Source organism: Balaenoptera acutorostrata, chromosome 10 (genome assembly GCF_949987535.1).
Source record: "Balaenoptera acutorostrata chromosome 10, mBalAcu1.1, whole genome shotgun sequence".
NCBI lineage: Eukaryota > Metazoa > Chordata > Mammalia > Artiodactyla > Balaenopteridae > Balaenoptera > Balaenoptera acutorostrata.
In genome coordinates, this window is record NC_080073.1 from 31,696,662 (window position 1) to 31,724,444 (window position 27,783).

Consider the following 27,783-nt stretch of genomic DNA (forward strand, 5'->3'; position numbering starts at 1 on the left):
TCTAGAATGGTGCTAGCAATGTGGTATCATCCTTGGGAGAACTGAAAACAACACTCAAATCATGTTCCAAAAGACTTAATTTATTTGCAAAATCCCAGCTGCGAAAAGCTGCCTTGGTAGCAGCCTGTCCTCTTCTAAGCAACTTTGCAGACTTGCTGCTGATAGAGATAATCATAATAACAATTAATATAATTCACATATATAGAGCCAGCCATTTGCTAGGCATTTTCTGAGCACTGTTTCATTTAATGACAGAAATAATGGTGATGTCCCTCAGGAGGCCTACCCTGACACCCCATGCTGGCTTAGGCGTCCCCTCTGTGCTCCAAAGGTGCCTGTCTTCCCCCATCACAGCCCTTCTCACTCTGTGCCGTGAGCTCCAAGAAGATTTGCCCCCTCTGCCCCAGGGGCCCAGCCTAGACCTGGCCCCTGGGAGCTATCAGATCAAGCTTTGTTGCGTTCAGTCAAATGACCCCGAAGAACCCAGTGGGCTACCTGGTTGATTACATTCGGCAGGTATTTGTCAAGCACCTGCCTCTAGGGTGCAAGGCTGCAGTGCAAGTTCCCCGGAATCACATGCACACACAGCCTTGTTCACGCTCTCTGCCTCTTGCTCTTTCCCACTCAAGAACTTCCCCAAAGTTGATAAGGGAAACGCAGGCCACTTAGTTCAATTTGCAGTTTTAAAACTACTAGCTCCTTTGTGGAGTTTCAGGCTAAGGGGAAAACCTGGAGAGACCTGGAAAGTTCCTCTGGGGGTGGTCCTCACAGACCTGTTGGTTCGCCTCGTTCCTTCTTTGGCCAGACTGAGGGAGGAGCTGCTCTTTGGATGAGTGGAGTAGAAGGGTACCACAGTGCCCTGATTAAGCAGGGTGGGCCCATGAGCATTTTGGTTTCACAAAGAGCTGTGTGCAGGGCTGAGATAGGCTGGGACCTGGGGCCTTTTGCTGCAGTGCTGCAGGGCTTGCACCTGGACACACCTCTCCTCCAGCAACAAAATACAAAGAAACTGTATGGGACTAAAATAACTGCGTGCATGCACAGTTAGGGCAAATTCTGGGCCCAAAAGATACAAAAGACCAAAAACCCCAACTGCCACTTTTGAAGAGCCTGGAGCAAAAGTAGGGGGTCAGGAGCAAAAGCAGGGTAGTCCGCATGCCCCCTGCACACAACACCACGTAAGGGGTGGGCAAAACACCTAAGCCACCCCTCCCACCTGACCCCTGGACACACCCCTACCCTCACCTCATGTAAGGAACAAGCTCGCCCCTGCCTCAGGGAGCGAGCCAGCAGGCAAGGAACATGTTGTTTGTTCTCATTCCGCCTGCTGCAGCAGGTGCCCCAATAAAGCCTTGCCTGAATTTCTTGTCTGGACTCTGATCAATTTCTATTGATTAAGGAGGCCAGGAACCCTGGTTGGTAACAGAGTGAATCCTTGGGCTTCCTCCATGCCAGAGGCCTTGTAAGCAATGAGATGCTGTGTGCACCAACGCTGGATAGGATGCCAGCCACAAACATTTGACATGTCTGGGATTCTGGGAGGGAATCCAATGAAAGAGCAAGGTCCTTCAAGATGGCCCCAGTAACCAAGGTTTAGCTATCAGAAGGGAGGGGTTATGAGCTGAACTGTGTCCCCTCAAAAAAAATACGCTGACGTTCTAACCACCAGTACCTCAGAATGTGACCTTATTTGGAAATAGGGTTATAGTAGATGTAATTAGTTAAGATGAGGACATACTGGAGTAGGGTGAGCCCCTAATCCAATATGACTGGTGTCCTTATAAGATGGCCACATAGGCTTCCTTGGTGGCACAGTGGTTAAGAATCCGCCTGCCAATGCAGGGGACACAGGTTCGAGCCCTGGTCCGGGAAGATCCCACATGCTGCAGAGGAACTAAGCCTGTGCACCACAACTACTGAGCCTGCGCTCTAGAGCCCGCGAGCCACAACTACTGAGCCCACACACCACAACTACTGAAGCCCGCACACCTAGATCCCGTGCTCCGCAACAAGAGAAGCCACCGCAATGAGAAGCCCATGCACCACAACGAAGAGCAGCCCCCGCTCGCCACAACTAGAGAAAGCCCACGCGCAGCAATGAAGACCCAACACAGCCAAAAATAAATAAATAAAATAAATAAATTTTTAAAAAAAGATGGCCACGTGAAGACAGAGACACAGGGGCCATGTGATGACCAAGACAGAGACTGAGTTATGCAGCTGCAAACCAGGGAATAGCAAGATTGCCAGCAAACCTCCAGGAGCCAGGAAGAGGCCAGGAAGGGTTTCCTTGCAGGTTTCAGAGGGAGCATGATTTTTAGGCTTCTAATTTTCAGATCTGTGAGACAAATTTCTGTTATTTTAAGTCACCCAGTTTGTGGTCCTTTGTTATGGCAGTCCTAGCAAACTCATACAGGAGGGGACTTGAGAGTTTAGGGTGGTGGCCAAGCTCAAATCCACCCCCAGAGCAGCCGCAGGGCACATCGGGCTCTGTGGCAGAGATGGGCTAGATGTTTGGGGACCCTTTCTCTTCTTCTTCCTGGCCACCTGGTCACACAACACTCCCAGCCTTCTCACATCTAGAAGTCATGTGATTTGTTCTCACCAATAGGATGTGACAGGAAGTGACCTTTGTCAGCTCCAGGCCAAGGTGGTCAAGGGTAGGCATGTTCTCTCCAGGCCCTCTGTCTCTCCTCCCTCATCCCCCAGCTGGGTGTAGAGGACTCAGGGAAGGACTCTGAGGCCCTAGGAGATGGTAGAGCCACCAGATGGGAGAAGCCTGGGTCCCCAGATCAGCATGTGGCAGGTGGCCTGCTGGAACATCAGATTGCACTGTGCTGTAAAAAATACACCTTTATTTTTTTTAGTACGTTTGAGCAACCGGGATTTAGGGGCTGTTTGTTATAGCAGTGAGGCAACCCTGACCTGTGCAGGTTCTTGGAGGTGTGAGAAGCAGAAAGTAAACTTGGAAACGACTTCCTCCCTAAACTCTGGGATACCCTGGGACTGAGCAGTTCTGCTATGGGTCCCTTCAACAGGATGTAGAGAGTAAGGACAGGGAGATATCCCCCTCCTCTCCCCTTAGCACCTTAAGAACTTAGAGATGCCCCTCCCCTGCCCCAGGTCTGCTGCTGGAGCACTTGGAGGTTCCATTGCTTCCCCCAGGAGAGTGACCTGTGCTGGTGACGGTGATGGCAGGGGTGAGGAGCTCTGCAAGGAGCTGAGGTCCCCGAGGGCAGACAAGATGCAGCAGGCGGGCCCCCCTGAATCCCAGACATGTGCCCACCTTAGAGTAGGACTCGTGCCTCTCCCCGCTTGGCAGAGCTGAACAGAACAGAGGGAGGGTGGGGCTGGCAGTGTCTCTGCTCTTCAGGGTCCAGACAGATCACAGGAAAAGGAAGGAGCAGCTTCTGAACCCCCAGCAAATTCACATCCGCTGGTCTGTTCGCCGTGGGACATGGAAGATGCTACTTTTGATGTAAAAGCTCTTTGTGATGGGCTGGAACCTGGCATAAGCTGGAGCCCTGGTGTCCTTCATGGATTCCCCTGGAACGCAACAAGGGCCCGGTGCTGGGGCCACCACTCCTCCTGCCAGCCCACCCCTAGCCCAACACGACACAGTGCCACAGCTGCTCCAGCTGCTAGAGCAGTGAAATGCTTCTGCACAGTTAGCAAGAGTGCTGCCCCTTGTGCCCCTTGACCCCTACCCTAGGCCCCCCATTCCTTCTTAGGATCCAGTAACTAAACGGTATGCCTGGCAAAGCATGGGCATCTTGAGACCCTGCTTTGGCTCCATGGCCAGGATCTGCCCTGATTGGTGGCGCGCAGGTTATGCTAATTGTTAACTATTTCAATCCCATCCCAACCCCAAGCTCACTTACCCCTCATCACATTTCTCCCCTTGTCTAGTGATTCCCCACCCACCCCAACGCTCCACGGTAAACACCTCCAGGGTCCTGCCCAAGGCTGAACTAGCTCCCCAAATGCCCGTTGGCTGCAAATCCTGCCTGTTGAATTAATAACAACAACAATAATAATAATAATAATAATAATAATAATAATAATAAAACCAGTTACCATTTCTTGAGCATTTACTATGTGCCAGGCACCAGACTGGTGCTTTCTATGCGTAAAAGGCACTTGGGGCTGACCTAGCTGGGGCCCAGACAATGCCTTCAACCCCTCTTCTGTGGCTATTTGCACCCACTGGGAAGACACAGCTCCTGTCTGTATCTGTTTGGGGAGGGGAGAAGTGGTCAGCGGAAGGTCTGTCATCTGTTCCCCATCTGGCTTCTGAACCGGTTGGGTTAGGGGCATGAGGCCAGACGCTTACAGAATATTCCAGAGATTCTGGGAGCAACTGTGGGTTTAAACAGAACACTATGGGGGAAAACTGAACTTTGCCCTGAACCCAGCACTGCCCTTGTACCCAGGGGGCAGCCAGAATCAGCTCCCCTGACTCCAATGCTTGGGTTGCTGGATAAAATGTAGGATGCCCAATTACACTTGAATTTCAGATAAACAATGAATAATTTTTTCAGTATACGTATGTCCCATGCCACATTTGGTACATACTTACACTAAAAGATTACTGTTTATCTGAGATGCAAATGCAACTGGGCATTCTGTATTTTAATTTGCTCCATCTGGCGACCCTATGCCTGGCAGTGGTTTCACAGGCAGTGGGTATGGACCTGTGGGCCGAGCAGGAGAGGAGGAACAGGGAAGCCCCATGTGATGCCTAAACTGAGTCTTGCACTGTGCGCGCAGGGAGTCAGGCCCTTCTCAGCAGAATCTGATGGGGGAGATTCGACCTGGGACCCTGCTCAACGTCCCACCCCAGCAGGCCTTCCCTGACTACCCTGTCTACCATAGCAGCCCCTCAGCCTCCATCGCTTTCTCCTGATTTACCTCTTCTTATAGCCTTGATACTCAAGTGCGGTCCACGGACCAGCAGAATCTGCATTGTCAGGGAGCTCGTTAGAAATGCAGAATCTCACCCCATCCCTGACGTCACTGAAGGGTCAGAACCTACATTTTAACGCGATCCCCAGGTAATTCCTGTGATGGTAAAGATTGAAAAGTGTAGCTCTGTAGCACGGACCACAGCCTGACACTACTTCATATATCTGTCATCGGCTCTCTGTGAGGGCCCATGTCTGTCTTGCTCTCTGCTATACACCCCAGGACAAAAAGAGGAGCATATATCAGGTGCTCAATAAACATTTGTTAATGAACGAATGAATGAGTGAATGAACGAACAAATCAGAATTCAAACCCAGCCTGGTAATTTCAACCTGAGTTGCTCTGTGCCTGTTGGTTCACTAACGCATTTTGGGGTAGAGCTGGGATTCAGTGGCTCCAGATTTCCCTCTACTGGCTGTTCTGAACGACAGGATTATATGCTGAATGAATGAATGTGTGTCCTACCCACCTCATGCAGCTTTCTGAGGATAACTCCTGTTCGGGGTGTTTTCCTGCCTGAGTTCCCCAAAACCCTGTGACAAAGGAAGGGAGGTACTCATTTGTTCCCAGTTTTCAGGTGTGGAAACTGAGGCCCAGAGAAGTTAAGGTTCTTGTTTGAGCTCACACAACGTGAAAGTGGTGGAGCCAGGATTTGAACTCACACTTCTTGATTCCAATTCAAGGCCTCATTCCCTAGTCCATACTCATTTATCCCACAGTGACTGAGTGCCAGCCCCAACCTGGGAGCTGGGAGGGCATTAATAAAATTAACTAAGAAGCCCTGGAAGCCCAAGGCCTCACCAGGCCAGATGGATCCTCAAGGAATGGTGATAGTGCTTGTGCAGACTCAAAAAGCTGCGGGAGCACAAAGGTGGGCTCAACTAATCTGCCTGGAGGACTCTTGGAAGACTTCCCAGAGGAGGTGACATGTGAAAGTTAGCCAGCAGAGGGAGGGGCAGGAGGAGCATTCTAGGTGGAAAGACCAGAATGTGCAAAGGCCTGGAGTCCTGCTCAGACAATAGTGAGCCAGAGAAATATGATGAGGGACGAGGCTGGGCCTGCCTGTAAAGGCCTGGAATGGCAAGAGGGTGGTGGCCCTTACCCACGTGCCTGCTGTACTCCCAGGACGGACACTTCTCCTCCGGCTTCTGCCGATGCCGCTCCCGGAGGTAGGAGGTCTGGCCTTGGCCATCGAGCAAGATGCCTGGGAAGAGCAGCTGCAGGGTGCGGGGGGACCTGCTTCATGCCTAAGCCCCCTGGTTTGGTCTGGCCTACTAGCCCCCGAGTTGCTCTTCGGGCCTGCCTGACTCTGTCCCCTTGGGCGGAGGGCCCTGGACACCTACTCCCCTGGACAGCTGATCCTGGAGCCCCCTGGTCTCTGGCCATCCAACAGGTACCTCCTTGCAGTCAGGGGAGCTGGTGGCCCGGGATGGCCCCACTCCCAGACTGACCTGAAGGGGGCCTTTTGGAGCCGCTTCCTGGGCAAGGGTCCCTCCTTCAGGTGCTTGTGGCCATAGCTGATGTTCCAGGCGACCTGGGCGGCAGTCTCCTTCCGGATGTGCTCCTGCCAGCAGGCTTGCTTCTGGGAGGTGAATAGATCCCTCATGGCAGTGAGGGCAAGGGGGCGGGGGAGGGAGGAAACATTCTGCAGCCTATGTTTGCACTGCTGGTGCCTCATCTCCAAGGATACGTGCAGCCAATGAGGGCTGGGTTGCCAAGGCCCTGCCGGAGAGGAGAGGCTGGGCTGCTCAGGGCACTGCGGGCCACACGCAGGCAGTGGGTGGGACCGACCAGACTGAAGAAAGGAGCAAAGGCCACACCCACCCAGGGTGCCTGGGAGGGGGCCCTGTTCTGCCCCAAAGGAACCCAGGGCCCAGGCCTTTCCCCCTCATACCCGGAGGATCCCAGGTGGTGCATGGGGTTCCACAGCCTCTATTCCATTCAGCAAACCCCAGTGTACACCTACTGCATGCCAGGCACCCAAGGGGGTCTAAAGAGAGGTCATCTCCACTCCAGGAAGCTCTGGTTACATGGCTGCCGGGCCAACTCCTCACACACAGCTCTGCCACTTGACAGCGGCACGGCCTCATCTGTACAGCGAGATGATGGCGGGAACGACCCTTAGTGTTCAGAGAACGACATTAGAACAGTGTTCAACAGCTTGAGACAAACAGCACCTGGCACGGAGGAAGCCCTCTGTGAATGTCAGCTGATGATTAACAAGCACCTGCTTAGGTGCCAGCTGCTAGGCTGCACTCCGTGTGCCTTAAACCACCTGCGTGATTACTGGGGCTCTCAGAGCCTCCTTTTCAGGTGGGGAAATGGAGGCCTGGAGAAATGACGTGCCCCGGGGCACCTACTGGTGGGTGGTGGCGCCCACTCTGTGCCAGGCCCTGAGCTGGGCGCTTCACTGAGTGACTGCACTCAACGACTAATAGGCTGTTTTTTAAAAAATATTTATTTATTTGGCTGTGCCAGGTCTTAGTTGCAGCACGTGGGATCTAGTTCCCTGACCAGGGATTGAACCCCTGGCTCCCTGCATTGGGAGTGCAGAGTCTTAGCCACTGGACCACCAGGGAAGTCCCACTAACAGGCTCTCTTACGTCACTTTTCCAGGTGAGAAAAGTGATGCTCAGCAACATTAAATGGTCGCACCGGGATTGACTCCAAAGCCCACATCTCTGTTACAGGCTCTCCCACGGAATGTGACGAGCATCGTGAGAGAGGTACAGGCAGGGCGGCGCAGAGGAGGACCCACCAGTCACCCCAGCAGCACCATGAAGTCAGCCTTCTGGATCCTCACACCCTCTGCCTTGACCAGGACCCTCTGGGGTGAGTACCGATGAGAAAGAGGTTACCCACAATGCCCTGGGGCCACTTGCCTTTCCACTTTGCTGGGTATGCTCTTGTTTATTCATTCAGCAAACATTCACTTGCTCTTGACCCTGTGCCAGACACACAGCCAGGTACTAAAGGGAGATGAGAAGGGACAGAGCCCACAGGCTTCCTGCCCTCAAGGTTTCTCAGTAACAGAGAGACAGATGCCTAATCAGGTGGATAGAGGGGCAGGCAGGGAATTTGGGGGATGGTCTGGGAAGTCTTCCTGGAGGAGGTGTCCTTTGATTGAGAACTGAACCATGAACACTGGTTCATGGCAACTCTCTTGCTGCAAGGTAGGCTGGGTAAGGATGGAGGGAGAAAAGTCAAGAGTTAGGGGGCTGGGGGTGGCAAGACCCTGGGGTGAAATGGTGGCGGGGTCTGGTGCCAGAACTCAAGAAAGCCTCCCTGGCCCAGATGGCCCCCACCCACAGACTGGTAAGCCCAGGTGTTCAGAGCACGAAGAGGGCAGAGGTGGGTGTCCCCCTCCTTGGGGCTTCGGAGACCCTGTGCCTTCCCCACCACCCGGGCTGCCCACGGTGCTGCAGTTTGAGTGTCCAAGGCGGCCCCTGGTGGTCACTGCAGTGACAACAGCCCAGGCGGCTGTCCTCCTGCCCAGTGGACAGGCTACCCCGGAAGGGAGGGGAGTGGGAGGGTGCAGAGAGGCGACCCCCAAAATGTTGGCTTCCAGTTGGCACAAGGACAGCCAACCGCCCACAAGGAGAGCCGCCTTCAGATTCTGTTCCCTTGTCTGCGGGCGCCCATCCTGTGCCAGGCCCCTGTGAGCAGCTTCAGGACCCCAGGTTTTAATTCAGGCTTCCCAGGTTTTAACACAGCTTGATCATCGCTACCCTCTCTGAGACCTGGCAAACTCCCCTGTAAAAATTTGGGGATAATCTTAAGAGTCAGTGCCTCTCATTGTTACTTAGGACATTTGTCTTACTGTAGATTTAAAAACTCATTTAAAAGCCACCAACAAGCCCTGGGAAGGTGTGGAGGCAGCCCCCAGGTCTATCTCTGGCCTAGGCCTGTGCTAGGGGAAAAGAGGTCACTGCAGCTCAGAAACAAGGGGAGGCCAGGAGGCGAGCAGGGGCACGGGTGCACCTAACTCTCCTCCCAGCTTTCTGGCCACGCTCCCAGGCCACCAAGGACCCACCCTATCCATTTCCACCGATGACGCGCAACCCTAATCCCCAGGCTGGGACTCTGTCCACGACAAGGGCCTTTCCTAGGACTCAGTACTTGTGTCTTTAAAGTAGCCCCTCCTGGAATTAAGCTCTCAGAGCACTTTACACGAGTAATAGTAATTCTGTGAACCCTTACCGTGTACTGGATACAGTGATATTCTTTATGTGCATTTTGTTGGTTAATCCTAAGAGCACTGTATGGGGAAGGTCCCATTACCTGGTCCCTGTTTCACTGAAGAAAAAACGGAGGCACCGTTTTCTGTGAGGTTAAATGATCGGCCGGAGGTCACAGCAGGACCAGGATTTGAACCCGCTGGCCTGTGCTAATAACCACCATGCTAAACGGCTTCCCTACAAACTACGCTTCCTTTTGTGAGGTATCCCTTCCACTCTGACCTGGGGAGCTGAGTCTCGCCAAAACTCAGGCATCCCCTCCCCCAGCAGCTCTGGGTGAAGGAAGGTTTGCCCAAGTCAGTTGGGAGATGGATGTGTTGTGGGATCTTTCTAGAGGTTAATCTTAGAATGGCTTTTCCCATTATCTTCCCATTTTATGGATAAAGCCACTGAGGCACAGAGACGATAACTGCCTGAGGTGTCTGAGCTGAGACCGGAATCCAGACTTGCACCTGCAGCATCTGACCTGCTGCTTTCTGAGCGTTTCGCACACATTAGGTTCTTTTGCTGCTACTAGCGGGGCCTGAAGCAGGCATTTCCGGGGCTTGGTGCCTCTGCCAGGACTTGCCTCTCCTCTGAGATCATCCCACCAGCGTTCAGCATCAGCTTTGCCCTAAGAATGTCCACGCTGACAGGGAGAGGTGTCCTGGTGCCTAGGGAAGGCGGTGGTCACGGCAGAGGGCGTAAAGTGGGCAATAAAAGGCCTGTGGGATTCTTTCATCTTCGAGCTTTGTCCTGGGGAGATAAGCAGGGCCGTTGGATGCGAGCCACAAATCAGGCTCGTAAACTCCCCATCTCCTGCCAGCCTGCTTTGGAGAACTCTAGAGGAAGAAAGAAGGGGTGTCGGGTAGGCCACCCTAAATTCCTTGCACATGAGCCGGTCCCCTGTGGGCTCAGGGGCCCAGACAAAAGCCTTATCACAAAGCAAAAAGGATCCCTTTGTTTAGAAAGATTCCTCCCACCATGTGTTTGGGCAGCATCCTGAGACCAAAGCCAGAGGGAAAAAATCAGATTCAGGCTTGCCTTGAGCGATGTGACATTTTCACTCCCTCTTGGAGTTATGATTTACTATTGTGAGGAGAAGAAAAAAATTAGCTAAACAAGCTGTTTCTGGGAGAGTTTTCATTAGTTGAAATACTCTGATTACAAAGCCCCTTCCCCCCACAAGTTAATGGAGACTTGGAAAGATTCCATTCCTTTGGCTGAGCACTAAGGCCAAAGGGCACTTAAATGAACGATCTTGCTCCCCATTTTAAAATACAAACTGGACTTCCCTGGTGGCGCAGTGGTTAAGAATCCACCTGCCAAAGCAGAGGACACGGGTTCCATCCCTGGTCCAGGAAGATCCCACATGCCGCGGGGCAACTGAGCCCGTGCGCCACAACTACTGAGCCTGCGCTCTAGAGTCCACGAGCCACAACTACTGAAGCCCGCGCGCCTAGAGCCCGTGCTCCGCAACAAGAGAAGCCACCGCAATGAGAAGCCCGCACACCGCAACGAAGATCCAATGCAGCTAAAAATAATCTAAAAAAAAACGAACTTGGGGGGGTTGACAAGGATCGAGCACTCATTTTGCCACTAACCTTTACTCTGCTACCTTTTAAGGCTGTGCAATTCTCAAGGCAAATTAAATCCCTATGTGCCCAACTCATTTTACACCAAACTCATCAAAACGTGGCTTTCAAGGCCCCTTTGAAGTCTTAAGACTAGACACATGGTCAAGGGTCTACGTGTTTACAAATGCACTGGAAACAAAGGGACACGTTAATAAAATGTTTCCTTCTTGGCAGCACTGCTGATGAGTGCTTCACTGGGTTGCAGAGGGAAATCGGATGAGGAAGAGGAGGGCGTCTGGGCTTGGAAGGGGGCAGGCCTCCTCTGGCTTGGGGATCTCTGCAGGGCAGCTGGCAGCTGCTGTCTGCCTAACCTCCATCAGCCACCAAAAGAGTGATGGTCCAGCCAACCCTTGGTAGGAAAGGGGCAAAGTCAGCCAGTGAAAGTCAGAAAGGGCCTGGCACCCAGCTGGTCCAGGGTCAAGTTTCAGTTTTCAATGCGTCTGCACAAACAACAGCCGGTTCCCATAGCAGTTAAGTCCAGGTGCAGATAACAGTTGCCCTGTGGTTCTAGCCACTGACCAGTGGAGAGATGCACAAATTTCACTCTGAGACGTCTTTGATGTAACTGTCGGGGGACCACCAGGGGCAGCCCCAGGTGCTAACAAGCGGCCCGTGGCGGACGCACACCGCCTGGCAGGGTTTGATCACAGAGAGCGGTGGCCAACACTCTCACAGCTCCCAGTGGGATTTCATGTGACCCTCACAACCACCCCAAGGTGGGGCACATTCTGAGAGGTGAAGCAACCTCCTCAAGGCCACACAGCCAGTGAGCAGCCGAGCCAGGACTTAAGCCCTAGACTACCTGATGCCAAAGTCCAGCTGTTAGCTTACAAATGCGGTCTCCCCAGAAACCACTGGCCTTCAAGCTGGGCCCCCGTTTTCTTCTTTGGGCAAACTCAGCCGACTGTTGCCTCTCCAGACCCACTGGGCAGAGCCTGCCTTTCCCAAAGCCCACGGGCCTCCTGGGGTCCAGGACCAGACATTCACGGTGCAGGCCCACAGATAAGGGTGCTCCCTTCAGAAGGACGGGCAGGAGGAACCTCCTTTTCTCCAACCCTCCTCCCACCTCTCAGAGGGACACAAATTGCCATCCTTGATCAACAGCCAGGTGTCAGGAAGAAACACACAGAAAGATCTAGAGTCTTCCTTCCCTGCCTTGCTGTCCACCGCTCACCCCCAATACAAGGCTGGGGGTCCAGAACAGACTTCCCATCACCATGGCAACTGCCAGGGGCTTGCCTGGTGGGGGCGGCTCCTGGGTCCCCTTCCTTTTGTACTCCTGCTCCCACAGTGGGATAAGCAGGGAGGTAGAGCTTCCACTCTGAGGACAAAAAGGCAGGGGGCCCAGGGTCTGCCCCAAGTGAGCTTTGGGACTGCAAACATGTCACTGCAGCACCTGAGTTAGTGTCGTCACCATAAAATCATGTCACAGCACTGCTGTAGGGCAAGAGGAGGCAAGAGCTAAGTGCGTCCTAAGCACGCAGCAAGGAGAAGCTTCCCGAACAGAAAGGAGGAACAGAGGCAGAGAGGATGGAGGGAAGGCGGCACCACCAATTCCAAACCCTGCTGTCCAAGGGCGATGGGATGACAGGTGATACCGCTTCCCTATAACAAGGGTTTCCTAGGTCATCAGGAAAAAGACTCTCTCTCACCTTTTTTTTTTTTTTTTTTTTAAACATAGCCTTCCCCTCAGTGGGTTTCATATCTGGGACTCTTAACCAGGGCAAACCCTAGCAAATCTCTCCAGGAGGCTGTGTTGGTGCCAGGACCCCTCACCCCGATAAATTCCCACTGGGGCCTGCGGAGAAACAGAACGTCTCCCCGCAAAAAAGAGGCGAGGCTCCCTGTTAAGACAAGTTGCTTAGTCTGCGTTCCTTCGGCCAGGGTTTGGGAGAGCCGGTCAGAGACTCAAACCATTTACCAAAGGACACCATCCAAGAACACCTGGGGAGCTTATGGAGCAAACATTGTATTTAATAAGTTATAAGATACAATTTACAGTTGGCATTTGGTTCCAGTTTTGCTTCCACATCCCGGTTTACGAAGCCTGTGGTCCTTTCACATCAGGCTTCGGGCCACTCCAGTTCCTAACAGGTGGGCTTTGCCAACGCTCACCCTCAGCTGCTACACCTGGGGGAGGGTCACCCGCCTCACCCTGTCCCATCCATGGACACACTCGAGATGACAGTGGCCACCTCCTCAGGACGAAGCAGCAAATCTGAAAGGGCTGCCTGCCCAGACCACACTACACATCTGGGCCCTGCAGTCAGGCAGTCCCCGAGTGCTTTCACTTTATTCCAAAGCAGGTCTGCAAGAAGGCATGCAAAATGCCTTATACTCCCATTTTCGGAATTTTGCACCTGCTTATTATTGCTTTCCAAAGAGCCTCGGGTGCCATGTGGTCAGGGCCAAATACGCTTTCATTATTTCTGCAAATGGTAAAGGACCACCAATGAGCTGCTGTCCTTCCCTCCCCTGTCATTCCCTGACTTTCAGGCCAAAGGTTGGCAGGAGTTTCCTTCTATAACTATCTTCCAGAAAAAGTTCACGCTGGGGCTGCCTGGGGGTGAGTGTGGAGTGTTATGTCGCGTGACAGGCCTCTCTGCTAACACGTGGACCCACCTGCGGTGTCTCTGGACATGCTGGTAAGACTCATCAAACAGACAAATGGCTGGAGCGTGTGTTAAGAACAAGGGCTAGTGTTGGTTAAAAAAAAAGGGGGATCTTTGGCAAGTGGGGGCGCTGCTTGCCACTGCAGAATTTCCTCAGACCCAGCAACTGAAACGGACTTTGAAAACAAAAGCAAAGACATGGCTGTCAAGATGGTCACATGCAATGACTCTGCAGGGAAATAAGTAGCAGGATGAGGGGAGAGGCACCAAGAAGCCATTTCCGCCAGTCTGTCACCTCAGACACTCTGCCCTTTGAGAGATGGGGGCGGGGTGGTAGTAGTGTTAAAACTGGTGTTACCCAATGGCCTTTTCTTACGTGATAGGGTCATCTTCTTTTCTAAACGACAACATAAACTAGGCGTCCCCATTTTCCCTGCCCTTCCTCCCAGTCTTGTTTTGCAAACTGACTAGCCAATTTCATTTCTTAAAAATATCAGCCTTGTCTGTTCTTGTTCTGTCTGCAGGGGGTGATCTGTGCCAAAAGAGGTCCAATTTGCTGGGCCTATTGAACAAATTTGCATTTCCTGAGTCCCCAACATGTCCCTAAAGAGTCAAGTTTAGGACTTCTTTCTGAAGGTACTTAAAAAAAAATGGCAATGTTTTTGGGATGGGGTTTCAGACCCACAAACGGGCTGAAGGACTTTGTATAAAACGAGTTACAAACAAGCAACAAAAGCAACCACCAGAACGCCTCCCAGGACTTGATGAGAACTGTTTTAAGGCACCGTGACATGGAATGGGCTGCCAGGGATGTGCTCCTCTCCCCACTTCACGGCCAGCACGTAATCCCCCTTCTCCTTGACGATGTAGGTCACACTGTATTGCTGGTTGCCCACGTGCTTCATGGAGACTTCTTCACAGGGGGTGGTGGGCCCGTGCACCCCGATCAGCAGCATGTTGGAACCTGGGAGGCAGAGGAAGGTGGTTACTCCGTGAAGGTGCATCCCAGAAGGCAGAGGAAGAGGGGGGGATGTGGGAGCCAAAGGAAAGATACCAGTTACTGCCTGTTACGCGTCTCTGATGATGCTAGGGACCTTTGAGAGGTGGGAGAGTGCAGCAATTACGAGCAGGACTCTTATGGGTTCAAATCTCTGCCCTGCCACTTCCTAGGTGGGTGACCTTGGATATGGAACTTCACCTCTCTCTGCCTTAGCTTCCCCATCTGTAAACAGGGGATGACACTAGCACCTACCTCATGGGCTTCTTGTGAGGTTTAGAGGAGTTATTGTATGTGAAGCCCTTAGCACATAGTAAAGGCTATGTAAGTGCTGGCTACTCTGATCTCATTTATTCTCATGAGAACCTTCAGGAAGGTCCTATGATTATTCCCATTTCAGAGAAGAGGAAACTGACTTTTAGAAAAAGATTCAGTAACCTTCCCATGGTTACATGGCTAATAAGCTTTGGAAATTAAGGAAGGAAGGAAGAAAGGGAGGGAGGGCGAGAGGAAGGGAGAAATAAGTAAGTGGTGAAGCCAGGTTTCCAGCCCAGATGTGCTAGATGCCAGAACCCAGGCAACTAACATTGACACCCAAATAAATACCCAAGTTCAAATTGCAATTACAGCAATTAGTGACCTAGAAGAGGCCAGGTTACTGATACAATGCAAAGAGGATAATGCGACCTTTCCTATGTACCTTGAGGTCATTTGAAAAAAATCAAGAGGCAAATCATTTAAAACTATTAAGTGCAGAACAGGGCAATGAACACCGTTACTTGCAAATGTCTGGGTTACATGGGTGGGTGGGCACTGCAGACCAGAGCAGGAAAGACCAAAGTACACAGAACAGAGGGTGTCGCCCATGCCCTCCATTCCCCGAGCAGGGCCAGGCTGCCTACCGGCTTTGCTGCAGTCCACCAGGAAGGAGCTCTTCTGGCCCACAAATGCCTTCGAGAGCCCCGCTCCCTTGGAGGTCACCTTGCTGGCATCTGAGGATGCCTTGGGGATGGCGCTGTAGCAGGTCTCCGTGGAGGACCTGGTCACTGACTCCACCAGGATGGATGAGGTCTCGTTGGCCGAGCCAGGGCTGACCAGACGCTGGCCTAGGACATGGAAGGGAGAGAAGCAGGCATGACTGGCCAGACAAGGCAAGTACCCCATGCAGAAGCCCCAGGAGAGCCCCGGCTCCCCAGCACCTGGATCCAAAAGCCACCACACCCTTACCTCACACCCCCCAACACCTGGATTTAAATGCCACAACTTTTCCATCTCACCCCCTATAATGTCTTCTATGGGGTTCTGGGGTCCTGCCCCACACAACTAAGATCTGGCTTTCTGGGTATATGGGAGAGTCTGGCCTTGGCTGACTTGACCTGGAAATCCTTCCAGGTAATAAGCACATGCCTCCAGGAATATAACCACGTGCCACCCTATGGAATGGATATCTTTCCATTTATATAAAATACTCTATGTATAAGCAGTGTAAACATGTGGGAGGACATTGACAAAATATCAAAAATGATTCTCTCTGCATATTTTTTTTTTTTGGGTGGTGCGGCAGAGCTGGTGGGATCCTAGGTCCTTGACCAGGGACTGAAATTGCACCCTTGGCTGTGAAAGCGCTGAGTCCTAACCACTGGACTGCCAAGGAATTCCCCTCTCGGCATACTAGAAGATGATTTTTCTATCTGAATTTTTAATTTACTTAATTTTAATTAAATTTTCTGCAATGAACCTATGCTACTTATATGACAGTGAACCAAGCAGAAAGAGACATGTGGAAGGAATTCACCACAATATTTATGGTGGTTACCTTGGGTGGTGGGCTGTGAGGTGGTTTTTACTGTTTGGTATTTTTTCCAGTGTCTGACGGAGGCACATTTTTAGAAATTTAATAAAAACTTTTGATTATTTTAAAAGTGAAGGTTAGAAATGAGGGGATTTTTCAGGCCCTGACCTAAACAAATACGTAAGATCTCAAATATGTAAACATTCCTTCTTTTCCGTTTGCGACAGAAAACCACCTAATGTGCTTTCTCAACTTCTACACCCCTACTCTGTCTGCTTATTTTGCAAGTTTTCGAACATGCAGTCACTCTGACATGTCCTACCATTTCTTTACATTCAAGATTCAAAGCAGATTCAACATATCTAAAATCATCCAGTTTCTACTATCGAAGAGCTCTGCTGATTAGCTGACAAGATCACCTCCACAGGGGGAAGAATAACTTTAAAAAGGTGTTTGTGGTTGTTACCTGTCACCTTGGCCTTGAACGGGCTGCCCACGATGTGGTTGGGCCCGCCATATTTGACGCCAATTAGGTAGCTTCCAGGAGCCATGGGGGTGTACATGACTTTGTACCCTTCGGGGGTTTCCTGGCAATCCATTTTAACCTTGGACGGGCCTTCAATGGTGACGGACAATGTCCCTGGCCCTGCTCGGGTGGTGTTGATGAAAAATTCAGACTGGATACCTGGGAGAAAGGAAGCAGGAATAAAGATCCCGTGGAAGGTTTGGAGGGATGGGGAGGGTGTGCTTTGGGGAGCGTTCTGGGGGCCCTGAAGCAGTGGCGGGGCACATGGAGGTTCCCTCTCAGAGGGGTCACCTTGGTGGCACGGGGACCCACCAGTACTAGCTCTGACCTGCTGGCACAGAGAACCTCAGGCCCTGGGGGATGGTAACCCCTTCCCAAGACCCAGGCAGGAGTGTGGCCAACATTCTGTCCACAAGCACGCACCGCCTTGTTTTCTCCTCTGGGCACGAGCCGTGGCTGAGGGCGAGAAGCCTGAGTCGTCACTGAGAGCCTGAAATGCTGCTTCAGCCCCCAAGGGCCAGCTCTGCCCCCAAGGGTGGGGGAAGCGTGGGCCCCTCTGACCTTCCCTTTCTCCTCTGGTTGGACTTGGAGAAGCCCAGGTAGCCCAGCGCCGCCTCCTTCCTCCTCAGGCTCCTCGCCCCAGATACCACGCTGAAGACCGGGGTAGCCGCTAGGATCTGCCAGCCCTGCCGCTTTGCCTTGAATACCAGAAACAAAAACAGGACCAGAACGGCAGCTCCTGCTAATACCACTTGTACCACTCTGGCTCCAGATCCTGTGCCCATCATTTTACATGCCCAGTGATTCGTCTTTAACAAACGACACTGAGGCTCAGGGAGGTTCAACCGCATGCCAATCAGAGCTACAGGAGAAAGTGGCAGAGCTGGTACTGAAGCAAGTCTGAGGGGGTTCAGAGCCCAGGCCCGTCACCTGGCCTCTGGATGGGCAGCGGGGCTGCCTCAGATGTCCTAACTGCAGCTCCAGGACATCCTACTTCTTGCCTGCCTGGTCCATGGGGGCCTCCTGCACAGACATCCTCTCTCGTGATCGAAGGAAAGCTGGGCCAAAAGACAGTGCCAACCAATGACCACTGTGGCATTCCTGCCTGAGCCCAAGGCCCTGAAAAAGGCCCCATTCTCCCAGGCCCCTTTCCAGTTCAGAGGGGGAAGAGGCGGTCAGTCACCAGCTGCGCACCCGCTACAGTGCCCTCTACGGGGCATCCCCGGCATAGCATTCTGCAGGGCTGGGCTTCTTCTAGAGCCCTGGACGCCGCCCCAGCTGGGAACTATTTTGGTTTAATTATAGCTCCGAGACCGGAGAAAGAATTACTGTTCTGGTTATCAATAAGACAAAGGAGCTGCTATCATGCAACCCTGAACACAACCCAGCTGTTTCTGGAAAAGCTCCCGAGGCTCCCGTCCCAGCACCACCCCCTCACCCTGCCTCCACAAGTGTCTCAACCTTGTCTCTACACTGTGCAGCCCAGGAGCCCTTCACTCAGCCGCTGCCGAAGCAAGGCCGCGTGGGGGGAAAGGGAGGGGGTATTCAAACAAGGGGCAGCGTTTCCAGGAAGCAGCTGCAAGTGACAGCAAGGAAAGATACTTTTAAAGTGAAGATGAAAAGACCTGGCTGCAGTGGAAAGGACAGGATTGCTCCATTCCTGAGAAACATCAGTTCATCCTGATTGTGAGGGTCCAGAAAGGAAGATGAGGTGGGAAAAGAGAAATCAGGAATTACAGGACAAGAGCAACCTATCAGGTGGGCCCCTTTATTATTCCCATTTTACAGGAACAAAGTGGAGGCTCAGTGAGATCAAATAACTCACCCCAAGACACACAGCTGGGGAATGGCTGAACTGGGGTTTAAACATAAGGTCTGTCTAACCTGGACCTAAGGCACTCGCCTGAGAGCAGATGGGAGAAAGAAAATCCACATGCAGGAGTCCCTCTCACCACCACCTCCAGCTAGAATCAGTACCCCAGACATCTCTGGGCATGGCGGTGTTCCCCTGCACCCCCGTGTATATACAGATGAGTTCCTGTGAGTTTAATGCATGTTTAACGCAGCCCTACTCCATCTTCAAGGTGGCTGAGGGGTAACGGGAGGGAAGGAGGCTCTCCCCTTACATCTCGTGCACACTGGGGTTCCTGGAGCATTTCATCAGGAAAATGGCTCTTCCAGCCAGAGAGTCTGGAACTCCCTGGTCTAACTCCTGACCTTCTCAGCCCTTCTGCAGCAGAGAGTCCCACCCCAAATTCTCCACATTCCCCTGCTCTAAAACCTGCAGAATTGACCATTTAAAGCTTGAGCCAAGAGATACAGCCAGCCCACCCATAAAAACACAGGGAAGCTTGCTTTGTTCCGAAGGTCAGGATGTAGGCCCTCCAGCAGCCGGGCAGAGACACCTTTTCATTCCACACACACTGCAGCTGTGTAATCCTGGGATGGATATTTGGGAAAAGGCCTGGGAGCGGGAGGGCTAGAAAAACAAGACGCCTTCCCCTTGACAAAAGCAATATTTACACAGGATTTGAAACAGGCGTGTTCTGTACCTCTCCCGCCTGGCTGGAAGTCTCGCTGCAAGACCAGCTCCTTCCCTCAGCAGCATCCAGGGCTGGCAAAGCACAGCCTGAAACCTGAGCTCCTGAGAAGGCTTGCAAACAGCCAACAGGAAGCATGAGAGGCCCTGGGCACAGCAGGTGTGACCCAGCAGGGGGACGAGGTGGCTGCTGGCGGCACAGGAGACCTCAGTGGCTGCTGCGGGGCCTGGACCAGGGCCTGCTGGGGCTCCAAGTGCCAGGAGGACCCCACCTGGGCTTCAAGGGTGGATGGCTTGTCAGGGGCCAAATGCCTGCACTACTGCCTGGGAACCTTCCAGGGCAGCTGGGAAGATAGGTGTCCTTGTGTAGGACACCCCACAAAGCAGGCCAGGGGTGTAGCCACTGCCTCGGGGCGAGCCAGCCATTTAGGAAGGCAGCAAAACTCAGGGGTTAAGTGAGCAGGCCTTGAGGTTGTGAACCTGGACTGGTTCTGGTTCTGCCCCCTCCAAGCTAAGTAAGCTTGGGGAGTGACTCAACCTTTCTGAGTTCTCACTTTGCTCATCTGTAAAATGGACATTGCCTAGGGTGAAACAATACCGTGCCTTTTACAAAGGGCAAGCTGCTGGCCCAGAGTTCAGTGTGGAGCCGGACAGGATGGGCCTGGGGAGATGAGAAGTACTCATGCAGACCCTGTGGGAGGTTCTGCCGAGGCCACTGCTTTGGCCAGAGTCGCAGGGTGGCACACCAGCCGGTCAGTCACTCCTGCACCCGGGCAGGGCCCCTCGTCCCCTTACGACACTCGCTCCACAGGGCTGGATGCCAGGCAACCACGGCCACTCATCCCCTTGCCTGTGGGGAGGTGGGTCTGCTCTGTCCCACTCACCATGTGGGGTAGGGGGGAGACTAACAGCAAAATGTGCACACACAAGGAACTCAAGAATCCTTCCTAAGAGGCCCCAAAGTGACGCAAACCGCGTCCCAGGGAGTCCACGCCTGCAATGAAGCGTAAGTGGACAAGCTCCCCACCCCGGCACCTTCCGTAACAGTGACACACTGGACCCCCTGATGCCCACCTCTACATTCACGGTGTAGACACTAACTACAGCCATTACAAGGCAGGTACATCTGTACGTTTTGACACGGGAAGTTCCTTAAGATGTCAAGCGACAAAAGCAAGTTGTACAATACAACGATAGCACTAAGACTATTTCTATAAAATAAAAGTAAAACTCCATGTCTACCTTTTTAACAAACCGACTAGCTAAGCAACCAAGTGACCAAGAATGAAGACCAACAAAGAGACACTCGGAAGGTCCTCCCCTGATCTGCTAAGCCGTGTTTCCTCCTGGACCCAGAGGGAGGGAGAGAGGAGAAGCAAGATGGAACTTTACATACTTCCTCACTGCCAGTATTTTTCACAATCAAACGTGTTCCATCTGTGGCAACGACTAAAAAAGAATTTGAGTGTTTTAGTCTTTTCTCCTCCCCCGTTAGGATTAGAATAAAAAGGAGCCGGGCTGTGACAGGTCTTACTGCCGATTGAACGTGTTTCTAGGAGGCCAGGGTCCACTAAAGGAGCTGGTGGGTAGGGGACCTCCCCAGAGGCCCGTTACATGCATCATGAACTCTGTGCAGGCAAAGGAACCCTCAAAACAAAGGATGCTGTGTTGTTTTCCCTATCAGTGTCCCGGTCCTAAAAGAATCTGGCAAAGGAAGACAGCTGCAGCACAACAAACAGTAATGAGCTGTGAGAACACAGCCATCAAGCCCTCACTCTGGATTTACCGCAGGTCAAGTGAGAGCCTCCCAAGGGTGCATTACTGAAGTTTCCCTGGGGAGAGAGGGTGGCAGGCTTCCCGGGGGCTTGAAGAGTTCCACCTGCTCTTCCCCGGGGACAACTCCGTTAAAGACAAGAGGCAGAGGCAGTGTGTTACCTGTGGTGCCCCCCTCGAGCCCCGAGCCGTAGGCGGACACCAGGGCAGGGTTCCCCGCTTGTCCGGGTTCCCCGACTCGTACTTTGAAGGGACTTCCAACCACGTGGCTCCCGTTGAACTTGACGTCGATCGTGTGGACACCATTCTCGTGGGGGATGAAGCGAACAGCATACTTATCTGGGAGAGCGAGCAAAGGCACAGGGTAAAAGTGGGCCCGTGGACCCGACCAAGGTGGGTGGGGACAAAGGACAGGAGCCCAACCTGAGAGGGGTGATCTTACATCACTAATAAGAAATGGCCCTACTGCAAGCCTGGAACCCAATATGTTGGTGATCAAAACCAGATGGGCCTCTTTGTCTGTACCTAGACAGCCCTTTGGGAAATGCATCCAAATCTCAAATTCTGTGTTTAATCCTCTGTGGCTTTGGCCTCAGAAAAACACTTCCTTTATTAAAAGCTCACTTCTGGCGCAGTTTCTCTGCTTGGCCAAGGGAAAAAATGGTTCCAACTGAGACTAATGCTCCTTAATTAAGCTCCAAGCTAGCAACTGCCCCACAGGGCAATGGCCAGGTTTCTCACTGTGTGTTTGGGTCACAGCATGTGGTAAGATGATCTATAAACTGAAATGGGCACCTTAGAATATCCTTCCACCATGCACCACTTGACCACCCCTTCTTCCTTGAAGTGCTCTCAGCTGGGATGCAGAGTCTGTTCTCCTCCAGTCAGTCTCTCAGCCTCTCCCTAGCTCCTTGTACCCTCCATCCCCTTCAGAACTTTTGTTGCTCAAAGCTCCACCCAAATCCTCTTCTCTTCTCCTCTGGACTCTCTCCATATGGAGCTGCCACCCATATCCTTCAACTCTGCACCCCCCCCATCAGTCCCCAGCTGGCACCCACCCCTCCTCTCTGAAAGCCAATGTGCTACAGGGAAAACTGATCCCACCCCCATGTCCACGTATGGTCCTTGACTGGGTCAAATTAATGTGGGACAGCAGGGGGAGAAATCCCTCTTTCCCTAAGCCTAAGTCAACTAGCACATGGCATTTAGCCACACAGGAAGGGACTCAGGAACAGGCATGTGTGTTCAGTGAGATAGGAGGGGAGGTTTGCTGGAGACTTCTGCAAAAGGAGCATCTAAGACTTCTGGAGAAAGAATCTTGAGGAGAGAATGTCTCTCTTGATTGGTGTCGTGTGCTGCTGCAGCCACCTTGCCACCAAGAGGAAGGCCAGTTTCAGAATGAGGCCCACAAATCAGAAGAAAGAGCAGAGATGTTTGGGGCCTTGGAGAATGTACCTGAATGGCTGAATTAAATTGTTGCTGAAACCCATCTTAGATCTTGAACTTTCCATTTATGTGAATTAACAGACCCCCTTGTGATGGACCATGTGTGTAATGGACCCCCTTTATTATGTGAATTGGCTTGAGATGGGTGTTCCGTAATTTGTCACCAACGGCATCCTAACTGTGTCAGGCTGGTGGTCTCAGACACTGCTAGGGCTTCAAATACTGCCTGGGGCTGAGGACACCATATCTCACTTGGTGGCTAAATCCCAATGCAGTAGAGATCTATTAAATGTTCCCACTTGGATATCTCAGAGACACTTGAAAACCTCTCAAAAAATAAAGTATTAAACTCTGTAAGGCAGTGACCAACCCTTGCTCACCCATGGCTGCTGTCCTGAGTTTTGTTAACTGCATCATCATCTTTCTACCCCATCACCAAGCTACATGTAACCTTTCTGAATTCACTTTCATTCCCTATGGCCAATTGGTCACCAAATGTTACAGTTCTCTGACCTCAAGTCCTTCCTCTGCATTTCTAACACTGCTGATTAATACTGTTTTCTCAAACGGACCACCCTGCGAGCATCGGCTTACCACCTTGCCCTTCAGATGTACCAACACATTCTCTATAATGTGGTCAGACTTAAACCATTATCTGACCAGGGCACCCAGCCCACACATTTGTTCCCTCTGAGGCTCCCCACTGCCCTTTCTTTTTCCGCCCAGTGGGAGGAAGATGTCTAAATGCCAACCCAGGTCCCAGGTGTCTACCCTCACTGCATGCAGAGCAGGGTACACAGCAAACGCCCAATAAGGGCAGTGGTCACAGGGCTCTTCCTCATGCATCAGGGCCCATATTCAATGTTACCTCCTCAGAGAAGTCCTTCTGAACTTGTCAAAGCAGAAACCCTTTTCCTCTCCTGCTCTGACCATCTTTACCGTTTGGTTCTCGATTCTGCTGTGCTGCTGGTGACCAGCTGGGGTCCTCACCCGTGCACTACACCTTTCTGGCTCACACTTTAGGTCCTCACTAGACTCTGTGCTACTCTCTGAAGGCAGGAATCATGACTTCCTTAGCCTTACCTTCCTGTCAGGTCTCTGACACTTAATACATGTTCACTAGAAAAATGGTCTCATTCAAGTTGATTGACATCACAGAATTCCATACACCAAGGCAACGAGCAAGAAAATCTCATGCTATTAAGTCCTACTGGGGACCCAGATTCTCTCTTTCCTTTTTTTAGCCGCACGGCTAGCGGGATGTTAGTTCCCCAACCGGGGATTGAACCCGGGCCCTCAGCAGTGAAAGTGCAGAGTCCCTGGACCGCCAGGGAATTCCCCAGATTCTCTTTTCTTAATTTACAGCAATCAACCTTTTCCTCAGAGTAAAGAGAGGTCAAAGTGTACTTATTCATTTCATAAGGTAAACAATAAAGATCTGTGATATCTTATTAAAATATGAGAGAATATCACAATGAATGTCATGTTAAAGAAATCTGAAAAACAACTGAAAATAAAGAAGTATTTGTTTAAAAAAAAAAAAAAAAAAAGCCTGTCCCTGGCAAATGTTTATACCCTAATTTATAAATGGTGTCTGGCAACAGCAAAGGGAATCCGAAGGCCTTGCAGAGGCTGATGACCCCTCCGTCAGGGTACATGTTTGCAGAAACATTGCTGGTGTGGGCACTGGTGCTTACCTGGCTCTAGCTCAGACACGTGGCATTCCTCCACGGCTCCAGAGGGGCTGTGCACCTTTGCATCAATCTTGCCTTTTGCCCCATTCAACCTTATAGCAAAGGAGGCTGGCTGGTTAACTTTTAATCCCGATTCCTGAGAATTTAATACATGAGATGCGTTACAGCCCTCGGCGTTCTTGCTCAACAGCACACACCGACCCAACCCAGGATTCCAGGGGGGGAGAGTTCTCATGCAAATAGGTCTGGAATATGTTTTTCTATATAACACCTGGCAACAAAAGATCAGGTGAGTAATTCCACGTTTCTAGCATTAAATATAAGAAAGCAGAGACACACATCTGCATGGTCTTGTATCTAAACCATCTTGATCCAGAGATGGTTCCTAGGTTTGGAGACTTAAGACATCCTGGCCAGCAGGATTACAGTTTCAGCATCCCAAACAAGAGCTGTACAGGCCAGAAAACCCAGTATCTTCCAGATCTGCCCCCTCCCTCAAAAAAGAAGAAGGAAAGAAAAAAAAGACTTCCTCTCCCCACCGCCTTTTTAGGAGGAGCCTGGCAGCTTATAAAACCCTGCACTCACTAACATGAACAAAGGCTTTTTATCTCAAGGGTGGAGATGGAGAGAACTTTTAATAAACTTGTAAACGGCCACACGATTTTTCTTTCATGCAGTACTGCACAGTGGTTAAAAATCAGCAGAACCTGGATTTACTGCCATTTCCTAGCTACATAACTAAACTGTTGAACCTGTTTGAGTCTCAGTTTCCTCATCTGTAAAAACAGGCATAATAACCAAATCTATCTCAGAGAGCTGCTGTGAGGATTAAACGAAGTTATGCATTCAAGGGACTCAGCACAGGGCCTGGTCCATACACAGGAAAGTTTAAAAATGTCAGCTTCTATTAACATGCATTTAGAAGTTGTTAGTTCCCCCCCCCCCCCAAAAAAAGCCATGGGAGAAGTGTAGCTTTTGCTCTTGAGTGGATCAATTTCACTCTCCATGCTTTGTCTTGGAAATTACATCCTCTGCTGGGAGAAGGGGATTAGAAGTTCAGATGCTTAAGATATTTTAAGATTGGCCAATCCTGAATAGAAAAATTTTACAAGCCAGCAGTTTTGATGTAAACATGGTTGGACAGCTACTCAGATGATAACTCTAAAGCAGCAGGGCTCACACTTAATGTGCAACCGAGGGTCTTGTTGAAATGCAGATTCTGATCCAGTGGGTCTGAGACGGACCCTGGGACTCCACGTTTCTAAGAAGTTCCCAGGGGATGCTGAGGCTGCTGGTCCAAGGATCACATCTCAGCAGCAAGGCGCTATAAGCAGTGCTGCCTCGTTCAGTAGTCACTAGCCGCATGTGGTTATATACAGTTAAATTTAAATCAATTAAAATTAAAAACTCAGTCCTGGACTTCCCTGGTGGTCCAGTGGTTAAGAATCTGCCTGCCAATGCAGGGGACACGGGTTCGAGCCCTGGTCCCGGAAGATCCCACGTGCCGCGGAGCAACTAAGCCCGCGAGCCACAACTACTGAAGCCCATGTGCCACAATTAACTGAAGCCCAGGCGCCTAGAGCCCGTGCTCTGCAACAAGAGAAGCCACCGCAATGGGAAGCCCGCGCAGCGCAATGAAGAGTAGCCCCCCCCACTCGCGGCAACTAGCGCAGCAACGAAGACACAACACAGCCATAAATTTAAAAAAACAAAACAAAACAAAAAAAACCTCAGTCCCTCAGTTACACTAGCCACATTTCAAGTGCTCAAGAGCCACGTGTGGCTCATGGCTACCATACTGCACATTGGAGATGTGGGACATTCCCACTGTTGCAGAACATTCTACTAGACTGAGCTGCCCTAGAGGTTACAGATGAGGGAGGACTGAACACAAAATTAAGGAGTCTCTGATCGCCAGACCACCCCCATGCCACACCCTCCCCTACAGAATGCCAGCCGACTCCAATTTTCTAAAAAGTCTCAAAAGCAAGACAAAACAATACATGCCTCTCTTTCCTAACCAGCACCAGATGTTGCCGTGCAGCCTGCCAGTAAATCTCCAGTAAATAATTTACATATCACTTGGCATCAAGTGACATGGGGAGAACAGGGAACAAAGTTGACACACAGGTCCCTCCTGTTGTAGCGGCTGGTTACAAAAGCTTGATGGACATACCAGCCTGCTGCACACTTGTTTAAATATTTTATGACCAAACTGTCATAAGAGGACTCTATGGAAGTTTCTTGGAGCCGATTTCTCCACATCAGCTCCTTTTGGACAGAAGCGTTTACATTACCTGAATCCACTTGCCACTAAATCCTCAAGAGGGAGATAAACGCCTCATAAGATCCAAAAGAAATCTTCCAGATGCGTGAAGGCAGCTCTTTGCCCTCAACAAATGCCAGCTTTATCTCCCTCCGTAGGTTTTAGTTAAGTTGGCCACAGAAGGAACTTCTGTTAAGAAGCCTTTAAATGAAACACAAGAAAAACATCTGCACCACAGTGACCAGTCAGTATCCTTGGTACTCTCCAGATGAGGCCGCTTCAATCTGTAGACCGTGACCCTGGTCTGGGCTCTGTTTGGGTTCCCTAACGTTTGAGACAACTAGCAGTACCAGTCCCCCGCAGGGGAAAGTTAGACTCTCAAATGTAAACCAAGTACGTGGAACCAATCTGAGATATGAGGTTGAGTTCTCATCAATCCAATATTTTCAAGAACTGGGGGGCAGCTGAAGGCTATTTAGAGACCCCTCTACCCAGAAATCACATTCTGGGATTTTGGTGTCATTCCACAGCCAAACTGCTCCATCTGATTCAGTGTCCTAAGACCCAAGGGCATCCCCGATAGTTCTTAGTTTGGCTGAAGGCTCTAATGCAACCCTGAATTAAGTGCCCTGTTTAAGCCAGGGTGAAAAGTTGCATTCCCTGCCATTCTAAGAGGCTGGGCTATGTAACCACCTGCCACAATGCCGGGGCTGGGATTAAGGTGGCTGTTAAGAGCGTGGTTCTGGAACCACCGAGACCTCGCTCTGCCTCATTCCAGCTGGTGCCCATAGCTGCATCCTCTCTGCATCTCAGTTTTTCTATCTTTAAATGGGGGTGTCAAGAAAAGCTACTCACCAGACTGTTGCAAGGATTTAGGGAAGTAACACTGATACAGTTCTTAACACAGTGCCTTGCACACTTATTATAAATAAATCAGCATCATAAAATAAATCACAATTGACTTTCTTGAGGAAAAGGAAGCCAATAATAGCAAGCTGAATATCACTGGACTGTTAGTTTTGTGTTTGTTTTGTTTTGAAAGCCCTCCTTATCCCTTCACCAATTATTAACAGGCCTTCTTTGTTTCTCTGGAGTAAATATTTAGAAAACAAACTCGTCTGTAAATGTTGAGGAGTTTTGCTGACAGTGGCTGCTTTCTGCTCGCCCCAACGGTCTCCTGTCCTAAATGTGACTCTGCCGCAGGAAAGCTCCCCTACGCCTGGCAGCATCCGTGGTCAAAATGTGCTGGGGCCCCTGGCGCAGTCGGAGATTGAAGGGGCCTTGGGAGTCCAGGGCCTCACTGGCTGGGCTGTGGCCAA

At 51.2% G+C, this 27,783-nt stretch overlaps 1 protein-coding gene across 4 annotated transcripts in view; it reads right to left on the reverse strand.

The window, feature by feature from the left end:
- Positions 1-64: 64 nt before the first annotated feature.
- The window catches only part of FLNB (filamin B), a 151,689-nt gene continuing 123,970 nt past the window's right edge, over positions 65-27,783 (reverse strand). For all 4 annotated transcript variants that reach the window (XM_057554651.1, XM_057554654.1, XM_057554653.1 and 1 more), the window contains 5 exons: positions 24,202-24,334; positions 21,221-21,397; positions 16,687-16,905; positions 15,331-15,534; positions 65-14,395 (listed from right to left, as the gene is read on the reverse strand). In XM_057554651.1, the coding sequence (XP_057410634.1) occupies positions 14,208-14,395; positions 15,331-15,534; positions 16,687-16,905; positions 21,221-21,397; positions 24,202-24,334 (921 nt within the window). In that variant the 3' untranslated portion in view covers positions 65-14,207. The remainder of the gene's footprint in view (positions 14,396-15,330; positions 15,535-16,686; positions 16,906-21,220; positions 21,398-24,201; positions 24,335-27,783) is intronic.